The 18,411-nt window shown below is 33.5% G+C and overlaps 1 protein-coding gene across 1 annotated transcript in view; it reads left to right on the forward strand.

Annotated features, from left to right (window-relative positions):
• Positions 1-2,232: 2,232 nt before the first annotated feature.
• cacnb2a (calcium channel, voltage-dependent, beta 2a) overlaps positions 2,233-18,411 on the forward strand; it is a 38,870-nt gene continuing 22,691 nt past the window's right edge. Inside the window, exons 1-6 of the mRNA XM_073835591.1 lie at positions 2,233-2,976; positions 7,837-7,956; positions 13,328-13,450; positions 13,766-13,902; positions 15,518-15,594; positions 16,594-16,727. Of these exons, the coding sequence (XP_073691692.1) occupies positions 2,911-2,976; positions 7,837-7,956; positions 13,328-13,450; positions 13,766-13,902; positions 15,518-15,594; positions 16,594-16,727 (657 nt within the window). The 5' untranslated portion in view covers positions 2,233-2,910. The remainder of the gene's footprint in view (positions 2,977-7,836; positions 7,957-13,327; positions 13,451-13,765; positions 13,903-15,517; positions 15,595-16,593; positions 16,728-18,411) is intronic.

Consider the following 18,411-nt stretch of genomic DNA (forward strand, 5'->3'; position numbering starts at 1 on the left):
TATTAATATTATATAACATGTATATGCAAGTACAGTTGTTTTTTTAATACACATTAAAGATTTGAAGTGCACTTTTAAAAGTGTACTTAAGTGTGTTAAGCAAGCCATGAAAGTGTCTCTCTTTAAGTCACTTGAGTGGCCTTTTATTTTATTAATATTATATTATTTGCAAGTACAGCTGTTTTTTTTTTTAAATATACTTTTAAGATTTGAAGTGCACTACAAGTGACATTATTACAAAAGGGCACTTTTAAAAGTGTACTTAAGTGTGTTAAGAAAGCTATGCAAGTGTCTCTCTTTAAGTCACTTGAGTGGTTCTTTATTTTACTAATATTATATTATATGCAAGTACAGTTGTTTTTTATATCATTTCAAGATTTGAAGTGCACTACAAGTGCACATTCAAAACAATTAAGCATACTTCTTGTTATTCATAAGAGCATGAAATGCTTTAAGTTGCATTTTAGTAAATTTACAATATATTAAATTTAAATACAATATCAAGTAACAACATTACTGCTTTATCATGATAGTTAACACATCAAAATAAGTGTACTTCTTTAAAGCAGAACAATGATTTAAAGTAAAACTATAATTTGACATTATTACAAAATGCAATTTTTAAAAGTGTACTTCAGTGTGAAAATGTCTCTCTTTAAGTCACTAGACTGGCCTTTTATTTTATTAATATTATATTATATGCAAGTACAGTTGTTTTTTAAATAATTTTAAGATTTGAAGTGCACTACAAGTGCACATTCAAATACTTAAGTGTACTTATTGTTTTTCACAAGAGCATGAAATGCTTTAAGTTGCATTTTAGTAAATTTACAATATATTACATTTAAATACAATATCAAGTAAGAACACATCAAAATAAGTGTACTTCTTTAGAAACAAGAACAATGATTTTAAAGTAAAACTTTAATTTGACATTATTACAAATTGCACTTTTAAAAGTGTATTTAAGTGTGTAGGTGTCTCACTAGAGTGGCCTTTTATTTTATGAATAGTATATTAATATTGTATTCTATGCAAGTGCAGTTGTTTTTAAAGAACACTTTCAAGATGTGAAGTCACTACAAGTGACATTATTACAAAGAGCACTTTTAAAAGTGTACTTAAGTGCATTAAGAAAGCCATTAAAGTGTCTCTCTTTAAGTCACTAGAGTGGCCTTTTATTTTATTAATATTATATTGCATGCAAGTACAGTTTTTTTAATATACTTAACTTTAAAGATTTGAAGTGCACTACAAGTGACATTATTACAAAAGTGCACTTTTAAAAGTGTACTTAAGTGTATTAAGAAAGCCATGAAAGTGTCTATGTTTAAGACTCTATAGTGGCCTTTTATTTTATTAATATTATATAACATGTATATGCAAGTACAGTTTCTTTTTAATATACATTAAAGATTTGAAGTGCACTTTTAAAAGTGTACTTAAGTGTGTTAAGCAAGCCATGAAAGTGTCTCTCTTTAAGTCACTTGAGTGGCCTTTTATTTTATTAATATTATATTATTTGCAAGTACAGCTGTTTTTTTTTTAAATATACTTTTAATATTTGAAGTGCACTACAAGTGACATTATTACAAAGTGCACTTTTAAAAGTGTACTTAAGTGTGTTAAGAAAGCTATGCAAGTGTCTCTCTTTAAGTCACTTGAGTGGTCCTTTATTTTACTAATATTATATTATATGCAAGTATATGCAGTTTTTTTAAACATACTTTCAAGATTTGAAGTGCACATTCAAAACAATTAAAGGATAACTATTGCCAAAATGCAACCTTGGCTGTTTTTTTTTTTTTTACTGTAAACTGACAAACTTATATCTAAAAGCATAATTACAACAAACGAGCCGTTTTTGTGATTGACCGTGATTTCGTTTTGTCTCAAAAACGGCTTTTTTGTCGTAATTATGCTTTTAGATATAAGTTTGTCCCATTTACAGTAAAAAAAAAACAGCCCAGGTTGCATTTTGGCAATAGTTATCCTTTAAGCACACTTCTTTTTTCACAAGGGCACGTGCACGTTTTGCAGAGACAGATACGCACACATGCTCCCGCACACACACAGAAGTAAACGTGCAGCGGGATTTTAATCACAGAAGACGACACACAGATGGAGCGACTGTGAAGAGCAACGCAGAGGCAGAGAGCGAGGAGGATAGGAGAGGAGGGGAGGGGAGGGGAGATGAAGTGGATGCAAAACAGAGGACATACTGGAGAGACAGGAGGACTGTAGAGCGTACAGAAGGCTGGATGCCTGAGGAACACTGTGGTTATGCAGAAGACGGCAAGGACAACGTGTAATAGAGGAACCGGCAGTTAGAGGTGTAAATCACTGCAGCAAAAGTGCTAGTGTCTTTAGCATCGGTGCGGTGGGCTCCAGGGAGCGGGGAAGGGCTCTTCGTAGAGGAGCATGGCAGCCTGGATTGCTGGTGTTGCTGCGGCGGGATGGACTGAGTCTCATTCATTATTCTAGGAGAAAACACACCGCTGCTGTCTACACAGGCCGTTGCAGCTCTCATCATCCACTATGCGCAGGGATCGAGAGCAAGCACATGGAATTGCGTGCCATCGTCAACAACAAAGCAGAACCCTACGTTCCCACAGCAACAGAAGCAGCAGCTCATCTAGCTTTGATAACATTAGCCCGGGCAACAGCCGAGATATTAGGTAGCACTTCATGTAGCAGTTTTAGTCAAAGCTCCAGGAAAAACAGTGTCAGATTTGTTCTTTTAACTTGCTTTTAATTGCACTTTTAATACCTGCAGCTCTCAGGTTTGTGTATAGCGTTTGCATATCATTTGGTAGATGGTGGGCGGTGTTTATTGTAGTTGTTGTTAGAGTTTACTGAAGTTTGTGGTTGGTATGGTGAGGAGAGCCAACGCTCTAACTGGATTGGCTGATGAAGGCCTCCTGGATACGGCTGCTGAAACGAGCAACAGGAAACCGAGTCAAGAACAACATTGGTGTAAGAAACTATACCTATCTTAATATACACTACTTGAGTGCGCGAGCGAATGGAAATTGACAGCAGAAGGATATGCTAGTATGTTGCTGAATATTTTACTTGTGATTTACTCTTTATGTGTTTTTGAATGATGAATATCAAACACACATTTCACTTGTGACCTTGTTTGACATTAGGCAAGCATGATTTTGAGTAAACATAGTGTCTATCAAGTATGTTCAGGTTGAATTGCTAAATATTTTCTTGCATCCCTCTATAGCTTTTCATGTGCATGAAAATGTATACAAAAACGCACATTCTAATGTATTTATGTGTTATTAATACTAAAAACAAGTGCACTTAATTATATTGAATGCACACTTAAAAGTACTTAAAGATAATACAAAATATTAAGGCCACTTAAGTGACTTTAAGAGAGACACTTTCATGACTATGTTTCACACTTAAGTGCACTTGGTAATAATGTCAAATGAAACGTTTTGCTTTAAAGTATATTTTAAATCCTTATGTGCTTTATAGAAGTACACTTATTTTTATGCATTGACTGACATACTAAAGTATATGTAAAGTGCTTGATTATGATATTAACTGTAGTGTGTTATTCAATCTTATGTTTAAAGTTAATATATTTTAAATGTACTAAATTGCAACTTCATTACAAATCACAAATATATTTATATATGACATAAATATATGTTTTAATCATTTTGTCGTGCTTTTTAGAAGTATACTTATTTTGATGTGTTGACTGACATACTATAAAAGCGCATGTAAAGTGCTTGATTATGATATTAACTGTAGTGTTATTCAATCTTATATTTTACTTGTGATTTAGTCTTTATGTGGTTTCTGAATGATAAATATCAAAACCACATTTCACTTGTGACCTTGTTTGACATTAGATGAGCATGATTTTGATTAAACATAGTGTCTTTCAAGTATGTTAAGGTTGAATTTCTACATATTTTCTTGCATCCCTCTGTAGCTTTTAATGTGCAGGAAATGTATACAAAAATGTACATTTTAATGTATTTATGTGTTATTAATACTAAAAACAAGTGCACTTAATTTTACTGAATGTACACTTGTAGTGTACTCTTAAACGTACTTAAAGATAATAAAAAATATTGAAATAAAAAGCCACTTAAGTGACTTAAAGAGAGACACTTTCATGACTGTTTCACACTTAAGTACACTTTTAAAAAGTGCACTTAGTAATATTGTCAAATTATGCAGTTTGCTTTAAAGTACATTTTACGTCCTTATGTTTTAATAATTTTGTCCTGCTTTATAGAAGTATGCTTATTTTGTAGAAGGTGTCTGAATACATTTTGGTTTGACTGTATAGAAAAATATGAATAGTTGTAATATTTTTTTTAATCAATCCATTAGCAGCAATAAGGATGTGTGTGTACAGATGTTTTAACATTTAAATTAAAATTAAATTCTATTTAGTTATGGAATGTCTTGTATGTGTGTGTGCTGTATTGATATGGTACCATTTGGTACCAGTGGTTTTGGACTTTATATACTGACACCTATTAAACTGGATTCATGTAGCTTCTTTACTTGTTTATGTTTTGTTTTGTTTCTTTTCGTCCATATTTTTTATTGTCTTATACTATACACATCGTTAATGGAGATTGCTGAATTCAGTGTCGACGTTTTTGGGCTAATGTTGTTGTTTCACCATATCTGATTAAATATTACCTTTTCTATAGTCAGTTTTAGTGAGTTTTCTAAACGAGGCGCATTTGCGGTATTCCGTTTGTTTTTTACTGTTATCTATTTCAGTTTCAAAGTACTTCATTATTAGGCTTCATGTGTCTTAGAGCCGTTGCTAGGTAGGGATCATATGTGGAGTCCTCAGAGTAGAAACGAGATGATGGTCTGTAGGGGCAGTTCCTATTCACTCCAATAACACTGTTTATGCTGGTCCTTATTATTTTTATACTTTAGTTTGAGGAATAATTCTTTCTATTAACTAATAACTGCAACTTTTGCCTAAATAGACTCCTAATTTGCTGTTTATAATTAATATTTAATAAGGTTATTGTTAAGTTCAGGTATGGTGTGGTTTCCCTGTTGAAAAAAAACAGCATATGCTGGCTAGGTAGGTTTTGATGCAGGTTTTAGATGGTCCTAAACTGGTTTATGCTGGTCCTTTGCTGGTTTATGCTGGTCCTTTTCTGGTTAGGGCTGGTCCTTTGTTGGTTTAAGATGGTCATTTGCTGGTTTATGCTGGTCCTTTTCTGGTTTATGCTGGTCCTTTGCTGGTTAGGGCTGGTCCTTTTTCTGGTTTATGCTGGTCCTTTGCTGGTTTATGCTGGTCCTTTGCTGGTTTATGCTGGTCCTTTTCTGGTTAGGGCTGGTCCTTTGTTGGTTTAAGATGGTCATTTGCTGGTTTATGCTGGTCCTTTGCTGGTTTATGCTGGTCCTTTGCTGGTTTATGCTGGTCCTTTGCTGGTTTATGCTGGTCCTTTTCTGGTTAGGGCTGGTCCTTTGTTGGTTTAAGATGGTCATTTGCTGGTTTATGCTGGTCCTTTTCTGGTTTATGCTGGTCCTTTGCTGGTTAGGGCTGGTCCTTTTTCTGGTTTATGCTGGTCCTTTGCTGGTTTAAGATGGTCATTTGCTGGTTTATGCTGGTCCTTAGCTGGTTAGGGCTGGTCCTTTTCTGGTTAGGGCTGGTCCTTTGTTGGTTTAAGATGGTCATTTGCTGGTTTATGCTGGTCCTTTTCTGGTTAGGGCTGGTCCTTTGTTGGTTTAAGATGGTCATTTGCTGGTTTATGCTGGTCCTTTGCTGGTTTAAGATGGTCATTTGCTGGTTTATGCTGGTCCTTTGCTGGTTTATGCTGGTCCTTTTCTGGTTAGGGCTGGTCCTTTGTTGGTTTAAGATGGTCATTTGCTGGTTTATGCTGGTCCTTTTCTGGTTTATGCTGGTCCTTTGCTGGTTAGGGCTGGTCCTTTTTCTGGTTTATGCTGGTCCTTTGCTGGTTTAAGATGGTCATTTGCTGGTTTATGCTGGTCCTTAGCTGGTTAGGGCTGGTCCTTTGTTGGTTTAAGATGGTCATTTGCTGGTTTATGCTGGTCCTTAGCTGGTTTATGCTGGTCCTTTTCTGGTTAGGGCTGGTCCTTTGTTGGTTTAAGATGGTCATTTGCTGGTTTATGCTGGTCCTTTGCTGGTTTATGCTGGTCCTTTTCTGGTTAGGGCTGGTCCTTTGTTGGTTTAAGATGGTCATTTGCTGGTTTATGCTGGTCCTTTGCTGGTTTATGCTGGTCCTTTGCTGGTTTATGCTGGTCCTTTGCTGGTTTATGCTGGTCCTTTTCTGGTTAGGGCTGGTCCTTTGTTGGTTTAAGATGGTCATTTGCTGGTTTATGCTGGTCCTTTTCTGGTTTATGCTGGTCCTTTGCTGGTTAGGGCTGGTCCTTTTTCTGGTTTATGCTGGTCCTTTGCTGGTTTAAGATGGTCATTTGCTGGTTTATGCTGGTCCTTAGCTGGTTAGGGCTGGTCCTTTGTCTGGTTTAGGGCTGGTCCTTTGTTGGTTTAAGATGGTCATTTGCTGGTTTATGCTGGTCCTTTTCTGGTTAGGGCTGGTCCTTTGTTGGTTTAAGATGGTCATTTGCTGGTTTATGCTGGTCCTTTGCTGGTTTAAGATGGTCATTTGCTGGTTTAGGGCTGGTCCTTTGCTGGTTTATGCTGGTCCTTTTCTGGTTTAGGGCTGGTCCTTTGTTGGTTTAAGATGGTCATTTGCTGGTTTATGCTGGTCCTTTTCTGGTTTATGCTGGTCCTTTGCTGGTTAGGGCTGGTCCTTTTTTGGTTTATGCTGGTCCTGGTTTAAGATGGTCATTTCTGGTTTATGCTGGTCCTTAGCTGGTTAGGGCTGGTCCTTTGTCTGGTTTAAGATGGTCATTTGCTGGTTTATGCTGGTCCTTAGCTGGTTAGGGCTGGTCCTTTGTTGGTTTAAGATGGTCATTTGCTGGTTTATGCTGGTCACTTATGCTGGCTGGTTAGGGCTGGTCCTTTGTTGGTTTAAGATGGTCATTTGCTGGTTTATGCTGGTCCTTTGTTGGTTTAAGATGGTCCTTAGCTGGTCACATTGCTGGTCAAGGATATAAATATAAACCAGCAAAGGACCAGCATAAACCAGCTAAGGACCAGCATAAACCAGCAAAGGACCAGCATAAACCAGCAAAGGACCAGCATAAACCAGCAAAGGACCAGCATAAACCAGCTAAGGACCAGCATAAACCAGCAAATGACCATCTTAAACCAACAAAGGACCAGCATTAACCAGCAAATGACCATCTTAAACCAACAAAGGACCAGCCCTAACCAGTAAAGGACCAGCATAAACCAGCATCCTAGCATCAAAACCTACCTAACCAGCATAAGCTGTTTTTTCCAACAGGTTTAAGAGATCTAAAATATGGTCATGACTCATGCAAAAAAAGGCATTCATATCTGGCTTGTAAGTACTAATAAACTGCCAGTTTGATATGCATGCTAAATGGTCCCTAAACAAAACTGTTAACATTTGTTTTCATACAGTGTTAGTGTTAATAATGAACTGAAAACTAGTTACAATTCTTCAAATCGTTGGAATCAAAATGTAAATTGCTTACTCTGTTTCTCCTTATTAAAATAGGAGAAACTATTCTGCCATCCACAAATTACGCACATCACCTTAAAGTAGAGCAGATGTACATTTATCTTGAGCAAATGAGTAAATGTCTTGCTTTTTAAATCAAGCTAGACAATCAAATAGTAACCATGTGTCATAATCCATGAAAGTAATAAAGTAAACCACTACTGGAAATACACTTAAGAAAATATAAACTTTCTCCTTTTATTGTCCACAGGGTTCAGCGGACTCATACACTAGTCGGCCATCTGACTCGGATGTGTCTCTGGAGGAAGATAAAGAGACCTTACGCAGAGAAGCTGAGAGACAGGCTCAGGCTCAGCTCGACAAGGCCAAGGTACTTCTGCATCTTTTGCTCACTATAACTGATTAACTATGATAGTGTCTGATTAATTGGCAGTTTGACCAGGGCTTGTCTGAATGTCTGTTTTATAGTGTGTTTCTATTCAAAATAGCATACTATTCATGCTGTCTCTTTAGTAGTATGCAGTAGTAGCCAATCAATATATTGCCAAGGCAGCCAGTGTCAACATTTGGTATTTTGAAATAATTGCCATCAGCTGATGAGTTTTTCTTTTCGGCCAATAAGTGTCAGAAGCAATTATTTTGACAGCAAAGGGACTTTTATCTTTAAGTTCTTTGATTTCACACTGTTGCTCTTGATTCAGTTTACCACTATGTTATATACTAAGTTTTGCGCTCAAGTTCAAAGAGACCGAGACGGCAGAAAGCGCATCCTGTTTTCATTATTTTACAAAAGCGGAGCGTTTTGTTGTTTTTCTGAGTTGTTATTCGAGTCTTTACAGATTTGAGAGATGTATTACGTTTATCTGTTTTATAGTGTGTTTCTATTCAAAATAGCATACTATTCATGCTGTCTCTTTAGTAGTATGCAGTAGTGGTCAATCAATATATTGCTAAGGGCGCCAGTGTCAACATTTGGTATTTTGAAATTAATTTTTCTTTTCGGACAATAAGTGTCAGAGGCAATTATTTTGACAGCAAAGGGACTTTTAAATGATGACAGCTCTTTAAGTTCTTTGATTTCACACTGTTGCTCTAGATTCAGTTTACCACTATGCTGTATTCACGCCATTACTGAGTGCTCTGTTGAAAAATAATAGGAATTAAGCATCAATAAGTGGCTAAAGCATTCATTTTACAGATATATATGTATATATTAGGGCTGCCCTTGACTAAAATTTTTCTGGTCGACTACTAGTCGTTTATTGTAAGTATTAGTCGACTATTAGTCACATGTTTATTAATAAACCAAATAAATCATAATAATGAGCCTTTAATTACCTTCATAGCATTATAAGCGCTCAAGCACATGCAAAAAAGCTTGCCACAGCACACCAGCAGATAATTATGAATGTGTCAAAAACAGCAAGGGGAATGCATTAACGTTTGAATAATTTATTGATAAACTAGTGCTTTCTTTGTTTTCAGTTTAAGAAATGATTTAGGCGACACTGACTCGTCATCTCCGTAGTAGTAATGCATCTGCATGTTTCATTCGGATTACATAATCTGAGAAGAATTGTTTTCCATTTGAATTAGTTCATTTAAAAGTAGACATTTCACTCTCTATAGATATATTTTTAATGTCTGTAAGGCAAGTATACACAGAGTTTTAAAGTTTCACACTGAAATTTAGAGACTGAGACGGCAGAAAGCGCATTTTGTTTGCTTTCATTATTTTACAAAAGTGCAGCATTTCGTTGTTATTCTTTACAGATTGACATTTAATTGCAATTGTTATCCATATGCATTTATTTATTTATTTAAATTAACCTAAAATCATAATTTTACCAGCATCTGTCATCTAAAAATATATATCGTCTGACCACTAGTATGCATTGTACACTGCACAGTTTGTGCATTTTCAGCATGCATGGAATATATTGAACCACATTTTGCAACATCTGGCAAAAAATCATCTGAAATGCACAAAAACTGCACAAAAACTCTTCTCGTTGACTATTAGGGGGGAAGCCCTAGTGTATATCTATATTATCAAGTTCAAACTATTTTTTCATATTGACTCATTTTACAATTATTTCTAATTTAGTAAATATGAAAAATACATATTGCAGTTGTTATGCATATGCATTTATTGATTTAAATCAACCTAAAATCATATATTATCGGCATCGGCCATCTAAAAATCCATATCGTCTGACCACTGGTATGCATTGTATACTGTGCACAGTTTGTGCATTTTCTGCATGCATGGAATATATTGAATCATATTTTGCAATATTTTCCAAAATATCCACAATACAAATTGCATACTTCAAAGAATATATCCTACAGATCAATGCAACTGACTTTTCATTTTCCATGTTACAAAGTCATTATTACGCCATTTTTGTATCAAAACTCATCTGAAATGCACAAAAACTGCTTTTATTGATGGAACCAAATGAGTTTGTGTGACATTACCATTAAACACATTTACCGTTCTAGATGATATTTTTAAAAATTCATTGTGTCCACGTGCATGTTTGTATATAACTAAAATTAGTTTGTCATGATTGGTTATAATCATAACTATGGAGTCTAGCAGGAGATTACAGTATATCTTGTAAATAGATTTTGAGAGAATACAATCTTTCTCTTTTTTCCTCTTTAAGCTAACATTGTAATTCTCAATACAAAGCCTCATGAGACTTTCCCATCTATTTTTGTTCTTCTATTTAATCTTGTTTATGTCACACTCTCTTTCACCTCTAGGGGTGACGGCTATTTTTAGTGTTTGACATCAATCACATTTTATAATTTATTTATTGAATGCTCACATAAATATTGATAACAAAGCCAGATGGCCTGCAGTGAGCAGACAGAAGTCAAATATTCTTTGCTGACCGTTTTTCTTGAAATATCAGCATCTATTCTATCTCTCTCTCTCTCTCTCTTTCTCTCTCTCTCTCTCTCACACACACACACACACACACACACACACACACACACACGGACTGCAATTGTTCCCTCAAAGAGTTATTTCTACCTGATTTAACATATAAAATATAGTATTGTTGGTATAAATGTACGTATACAGCTTGGTTCAGTGATGTAAAATATTTTTTTTGATTTAAGTACAGCCAATTTACCATTTTAAGGTTATCACTTTTTGCTCTTGAAAGTGCCTTAAAGCAATAGTTCACCCAAAATTAAAAAAGGCCACATGATCCCATCTTCCAAGAAAATTGGAATTCTTCTTAAGAAAGTTTATCATACAAAGAAATGCTCCAAAAAGAACAAAACAGCACAATCCAAGCCTTCATAAGCCATTCTCCAAAAAATCATTTGGAGGCATAAAAATAGAAACAAATGTGGCATAATACATAATACATTTTACAGATATGATCAAGACTTAAACATACACATTATATTACATAAAGACAGTATATAATATTGAATGTGTTTGATGTAAAAAGAAAACTAAATCTTAAAACAAAAATGTCATTAGCTGACAATATTCCACAAAAAATATTTTTATAAGCAATATTTTCATCAGTGTTTAACTTTTACATACTTAAATCAGCATTTTGTTTAAATTTACCTTTATAAAGGCCTTTTTTTTTAAACTTTTTAAAATGTATGCATCACCTTTTATTTCAAATTATTACAATTCAACAAATTCTATAGGGCTGTTGCCAGCATTAAATAATTTACACTGCAAAATTACAAGTGCAATAAATAATATATAAATAATTTGATCAGATTAATGTTTTAAATACATTTATTAATTTACAAACAAGACATTAAACAGTCATTAGGTTCGTCAGACTGAAGATATTATGTGACCAAAAATATTTAAGACCCATCGAATCTGAATTTAAGACTTGTTAAGACTTTTTAAGACCTTAAAACGTTATTTAAGACTTTTTAAGGAACCGTGGACACCCTGATATAAATAGTAAGAAGGGTACAGAGCTGTAAAAATAATTTGGACAGCATAAAGTAAAACCAAAAATTAAGATTTAGAATGATTTCTGAAGGATCATGTGACACTAAAGACCAGAGTAAAGATGCGGAAAATTCAGGTTTGATCACAGGAATAATTTACATTTTACAATATATCCAAATGGAAAGCATTTTTTTTCAATTGTAAAAATATTTTCACAATACTGCTATTTTTTTTTTTATATTTTTGATCAAATATATGAAGCCTCTATGAGCATAAACACATCTTAATTATTCCAAACTCTTGTTTTCTGAAATTCTGGAGATACAATTTTTGCAAAAGTATTCCATTTTTCTTTCGTAAGAGTAGATTTGTCAATTACATAATTTCACTCAACCAAAAACAGAATCTGTGTAGTCAAAGATTGAGCATAACCCCCTTAAAATAAAGCAAAAAAGCTGTGTGTGTGTGTGTTTAGTGAATGTGAATGAAGCTGTAGATGCTGATCAGTCTGAACAGGCATTTACACAAAAGGTTAAAATCACTATATCTGATCAATACTGCATGTGTAATGGAAAGTCGAGTTACGTAAGAGGCAGACAGTGGCTGTGAAATCAAAACAAGGGTTCAAAAATGCACAATATAGCAAAAATCTCTTATAATATTTATTACGTAATACAATAATACATTGCATAGTTTTGCATCTCTCTTTATTTGTTTAGAAAATAAAGGTAGGCAGACTGAGATAAAGAAAGGAGGGATAATGCTGCATTGTCTTGACAGATCATGGAGAGTCAGGTTTGCATGGGATCAACCCACCACCATCCCCATTATAATTAGAGGACACTGTGTCCTCTGTTTGACACACCCATAATTCATTGCGTGTACAGCCCATCACGTGGAAGTGAATTACAGTGAGTCCTACTGATTTTGCCCTTGTGTGTCAAACACTCATGTTCCTGCTTTTTTTGTATTTCTGCATTTTTTTTCTAATGAAAGTGGATGAAATGGGTCTGTCAAGGTTTTTTACCCATGGGAAGAGGGTAGAAAATTAACAGTATTACCCTATTTCCCCAGTTGATTGATTACATTAAGAATTGAAAATGTTATTTTAATTTCAAAATAATATTTATTTTAATATTATAATATTTAAATATATAAACATTATATTAATTGTATATTATTATTTATAAGTTTAAGTGCTTGAGTATGCAAATAAAGCATTTAATATGTCTAATATGTCTCTAATTTAATATGCATTAATTTGCATACATTTCAAAAACATGAATATGAACACTGGATAAAGCAGTTCAGCAATTCTTGTTTCATTTTGTTATTATATTAGAGATAAAGGTTTTTATTGAGAGATTTTTTTTTGTTAAATCACTCCATAAATCAGAAAATACTCTCAACAGCCAGAAAAAAAAAATGCATTTTTAAGAATAAAATGTTATATAAAATCAGGCAAAATCCTCAGTAAATATTTTCAATAGTAATATTTAGTAAAATAAGGTCTAAGTACTGTTGAAGTGGAAAAAGTTCAATATTTCAATATTTAAAAGTGTATTTTAAATGTTTTGCCTGTATGTCTTGCCTTAAATGATTAAAAAAAAAACAAAAAAACATCTGCTAAACCCAAACAATAGTTTTGTCTGGGGAAAAGGTTGACAAAAAAGGTTGACTTCTTCAATTGTGTTCCACAGGTTTGAAATGCATGAGAGCTGTTGTTGAAATCTTTCTTTTCGACTGTTCATTAATATTTCATACTGTACTCAGTCTTTGTCTTTCTTCACAGTCTAAACCAGTGGCGTTTGCAGTACGTACTAATGTTGGCTATAGTGCCTCTCTTGAAGATGACATCCCTGTGCCCGGAATGGGAATCTCATTTGAGGCTAAAGACTTCCTTCATGTTAAAGAAGTATGTATTTACACATGTGTCCATATCCATATTCACAATAAACATAACACAATTAAAAAAAAAAAAAGCATGCATGACAGATTAATTTACTAAATCAGACCTTCACACATCTATAACAAGGCATTGACATGCAGTTTATTTCACACAAAGTATATCTGCAAATTTAAAATAACCAAGATTAGTTTTTCACTTACAGTTTTTAAGTATTTAAGATTGTTTATGGCCTCAAATTTTTGCTTTGTAAGGTTCTGTGGAAATGGTATTGTAATGATGATAAATAGGCAGCATGGTTGACTTTTGTGTTTTTAATGACAGAAATTTAATAACGACTGGTGGATTGGACGCTTGGTGAAAGAAGGTTGTGAGATCGGTTTTATCCCAAGTCCAGTGAAGCTTGAAAGCATTCGCATCCACCAGGAGCAACGTGCAAAACAGGGAAAATTTTACTCAAGGTATCAACAAATGCACAACAAAGTTCATTGCTAAAAATATTACAGAAAATATAACCTTAATATGACCGCTTTCGACAAATCTAGTCTTCTAGACTGCGTTTTCCAAAAAGCATCCTTTGTGAAAAAGAAGTGCGCTTAATTGTACTAAATGTGCACTTGTAGTTTACTTCAAAAAATATATTTTTATAAAACTTTTTTAATATTAATTTAATATTAATGAAATAAAAAGACAACTTAACTGACTTAAAGAGACACGTCCATGACACTTAAGTACACTTTTAAAAAGCGACCTTTGTAATGTCAAATCTAAAGTTTATTTTAAATTTCATATTTTAAAGACAAAAGATGTACTTAAGTCCTACCTAGTTTTGTCAAATAAGAAGTCTAAAGTTCCTTTAACTGTCAATACATTACATTGTTCACACTTAAGTATATTGTTTTAATGACACTTAAGTACACTTTTAAAAAGTGACATTTGTAATGTCAAATCCAAAGTTTATTTTAAATTTTATATTTTAAAGACAAAATACGGATGTACTGAAGTCCTACTTAAGTATGTCAAATAAGAACTCTAAAGTTTCTTTAGTTGTCATTAACATACAATTAAGTGTCTGAAAACATTACATTGTTCACACTTAAGTATATAATTTAATGACACGTAAGTACACTTTAAAACGTGACCTTTGTAATGTCAAATCCAGTTTATTTTAAAGACAAAATAAGGATGTACTTAAGTCCTACTTAAGTGTGTCAAATAAGAAGTCTAAAGTTCCTTTAACTGTCATTAACATACAATTAAGTGTCTGAAAACATTACATTTTCACATTTAAGTATATTGTTTTAATGACACTTAAGTACACTTTTAAAAAGTGACATTTGTAATGTCAATTCCAAAGTTTATTTTAAATTTCATATTTTAAAGGCAAAATACGGATGTACTTAAGTCCTACTTAAGTGTCAAAAAAGAACTTTGAAGTTGCTTCAACTGTCATTGACATACAATTTAGTGTCTGAAAACATTACATTGTTCACACTTACATATATTCTTTTAATGACACTTAAGTACACTTTTAAAAAGTGACATTTGCAATGTCAAATCCAAAGTTTATTTTAAATTTTATATTTTAAAGACAAAATACGTATGTACTGAAGTCCTACTTAAGTATGTCAAATAAGAACTCTAAAGTTTCTTTAGTTCTCATTAACATACAATTAAGTGTCTGAAAACATTACATTGTTCACACTTAAGTATATTCTTTTAAAGTATTTTTTCCATAATAAGTACTCTTTTTAAAAGTATGCTAGTGTACTTCTTTTTCACAAGGGATTTGAAGCCTAAGTAAGTTTTAGAGATGATTAGCACCAGTGGTTTACACAATGTACTTAGGCTTACAGTGCTTTTAATCTTAACTTTTGCTATGTCATTCTGAAAATAAACAGCTTATAATGGTTAAAATGTCTTTAATTAGTTAACTGGTCAGCCACTAAAAACTAGCTCAGATCGTCAAGATTGTTTTTCTTCAGAAAAGCACTTTTACATACATAAAATAAGAGATGTATACCCCTTAAACCTTTCTTTTTGTTAAGGATTCTATGTTGTTCTTCTCTTTCACAGTAGATTAGGGGCAAACTCTTTATCTAGTTTAGGAGACGTGGTTTCAAACTCACGTAAATCAACCCCTCCATCCTCAGGTACGTCGTCACTTAACTATGATTTTATTCACATTATTCAGCACATCAAACAATTATTGAAATACTTGGTATATTATATTATATTGCAGTTTTCAACACATCTACTAGTGGAAAAATCCTAGAGGAATGTGAACAGGATACACTTTGAGAATTTTATACTTTAAGAGAGACACTTTCATGAATATTTCACTCTTAAGTACACTTTTAAATTCTCTGTTATTGACTATAACTGGACAGATAATACAACATAAATGAAATAAAAGGTCACTTAAGTGACTTAAAGAGAGACACTTTCATGACTAATTTTCTCAACACACTTAAGTACACTTTTAAAAAGTGCACTTTGTAATAATGTAAAAATGTAATAAATTTAACAATTTACTTTAAAATACATTTTAAATAGGTATGTTCTTATAATCTTTTGTTGTGCATTAAAGAATACTTATTTTTGTGTTGACTAACATACTAAACCACGTTAGAATCACATGTATTACATTTTAGATGTACTAAATTGCAACTTAAAGTATGTTTAAATACATGACACAGGTTTTAATAGAAATGACATTAAAGTATTTTTTAGTTTATCGTAAATGCTTGTCAGTACTCTCAGCAGTACTTGAACCATATTTCAGAGACAACAGACGTAATTATAAAATTACATATAAAGATGTACTTAAGTCCTACTTAAGTGAGATAAAAAGATCTAACGGGTTATCTAACTTAATATTAATTTATACTGTAATACAATTACATTTAATTGCAGTTAACATGCAATTACAAAAGCATTACATTCAGTTCATACACACTTAAGTACTCTTTTAAGTGTACGTCTTTTTCACCAGTCCAAGTTTTTACCGAAATGCTATGTGCTTCAATGCATAACTGTAATTTGTTGCCTCATAAATGACTGTTGTGCATTTACAAGTGTCTGTATGAGTTCCGCCATGTGTTTTGCTGAGGCTCATATGTACATGTGCGTGTTTACATATGTGTGTGTAGCTGTGGACATAGACGCTGCAGGGTTAGATCCAGAGGAGAACGACCCTCCTCCAAATCAGCGTTCTCCCAAAGCCAGCCCAAACACAGTAATATCCCCTTTAGCCCGTGAGAAACGAATGCCTTTCTTTAAGAAGGTAAAGCATGCCGATGGACCCTCCCTCCTTCTGCATCTGTCCGTCACAGCAGCACCGCACAGAGCCTGTTTCGCTTGTCATCGTCCAAATGTCCACGCCAGCTTGTTCCACTCACTCTTTCCCTTCTCTCTCCCTGTCTTGTCTCCCAATCTTTCACACTTCCTTGGTCTTTTCTTTTTTTCTGTTTCCCTTCCTCCTTTCCTCAGCTAAGCAGAGGCATAAGTCGGTAAGTCGGGCCTCACAGAGAGCCGTGCGGTCAGTGGACTCCTGAGGCCTGCTGCGGCTCATTCCTGTTATGCAGTACTGATAGTTTAATTATAGCTTGTTGTTATTTACACAAGAGCATGAAAATAAGCATGATGCCTAAGAGGTTAGAAACTACTCAGTGAGGGATTTACATTATAGTTTCAATCTGAAGATAAAACAAAAGTTTGGAATTATTAAGACTTTTTAAAGGAAGTCTCTTCTGCTCATCAAGGCTGCATTTATTTGATCAAAAATACAGTGAAAACTGCAATATTGTAAAATATTATTACAATTTAAAAAAAAGCTTGCTATGTAAATATATTGTAAAATTTCATTCATTTCTGTGCTTAAAGCTGGATTTTCAGCATCATTATTCTAATCTTTAGTGTCCCACGATCCTTCAGAAATCATTCTAATATACTGATTTGTTGCTCAAGAAGCATTTCTGATTATTATCAATGTTGAAAACTGTTTTTCTATTTTCTATTTTTGTGCAAACCATGATAGAAATTCTTTAATTCAGAAAGGATTAATTAAACTGATCAAATGTCAATGTAAAGACATGTATAATATTACACAAGACTTCCATCCATCCAAAATATTATCCAAAAAATATAAAACTGAAAAACATGGTTGTAGCATTGATGATAATAAGAAGAAACATTATTAATAATTGAGCACCAATAATAACTGAACATCAAATCAGCATATCAGAATGATTTCTGAAGGATCATGAGACACTGAAGACTGGAGTAATTATGCTGAAAATTCAGCTTTACATCCCAGGAATAAATTACATTTTAACATATATTCAACATAGCAAGCATTTCTTTTAAATTGTAATAACATTTCAAAATAGTGCTGTTTTTACTGTATTTTTAATCAAATAAACAGACCCCTGGTGACCATAAGATTTATTTTAATACTTATTCCACAAATCATCTCTAAAGGTGTGGTCACTTTTACCGTTGCATGGCAAAAAATCACAGATGAAATAGAAATCCATGCTATTGTGAGTTTTGCAAAAAAGTTGCACACAGAAATTTTGCTCATGTTTGGTTGTGTTCAACAGAAGCTTTTTTAATGTGACTTATGTAAAATTTAGCTGGAAATTTGCTAATGTGATTGCACCGTAATATACCTTTTTATTATTTACAATAATTTAATTTCATAACATATATTAACATAATTATAAGAAAAGTAACTGCTGTTATTCCATCTTTAACAGAAAGGCCTATTCCTGCTCCTGTAGGGCCACATTTTTGGAATTTAGCTCCAATTTACGTGCTTGGAAGTCTTGAGTAAACCTGAAGACCTTGTTTAGCTGGTTCAGGGGTTGTAGCTAAAGGATGTTAGCCCGACAGAAGCAGGACTGGACTCCCCTGATCTTTAAAAATGGCATATATACATGCTATCCTAGATATGAAAATGTACATCA

The sequence above is a fragment of the Garra rufa genome, chromosome 3 (assembly GCF_049309525.1).
Source record: "Garra rufa chromosome 3, GarRuf1.0, whole genome shotgun sequence".
Taxonomy (NCBI): domain Eukaryota; kingdom Metazoa; phylum Chordata; class Actinopteri; order Cypriniformes; family Cyprinidae; genus Garra; species Garra rufa.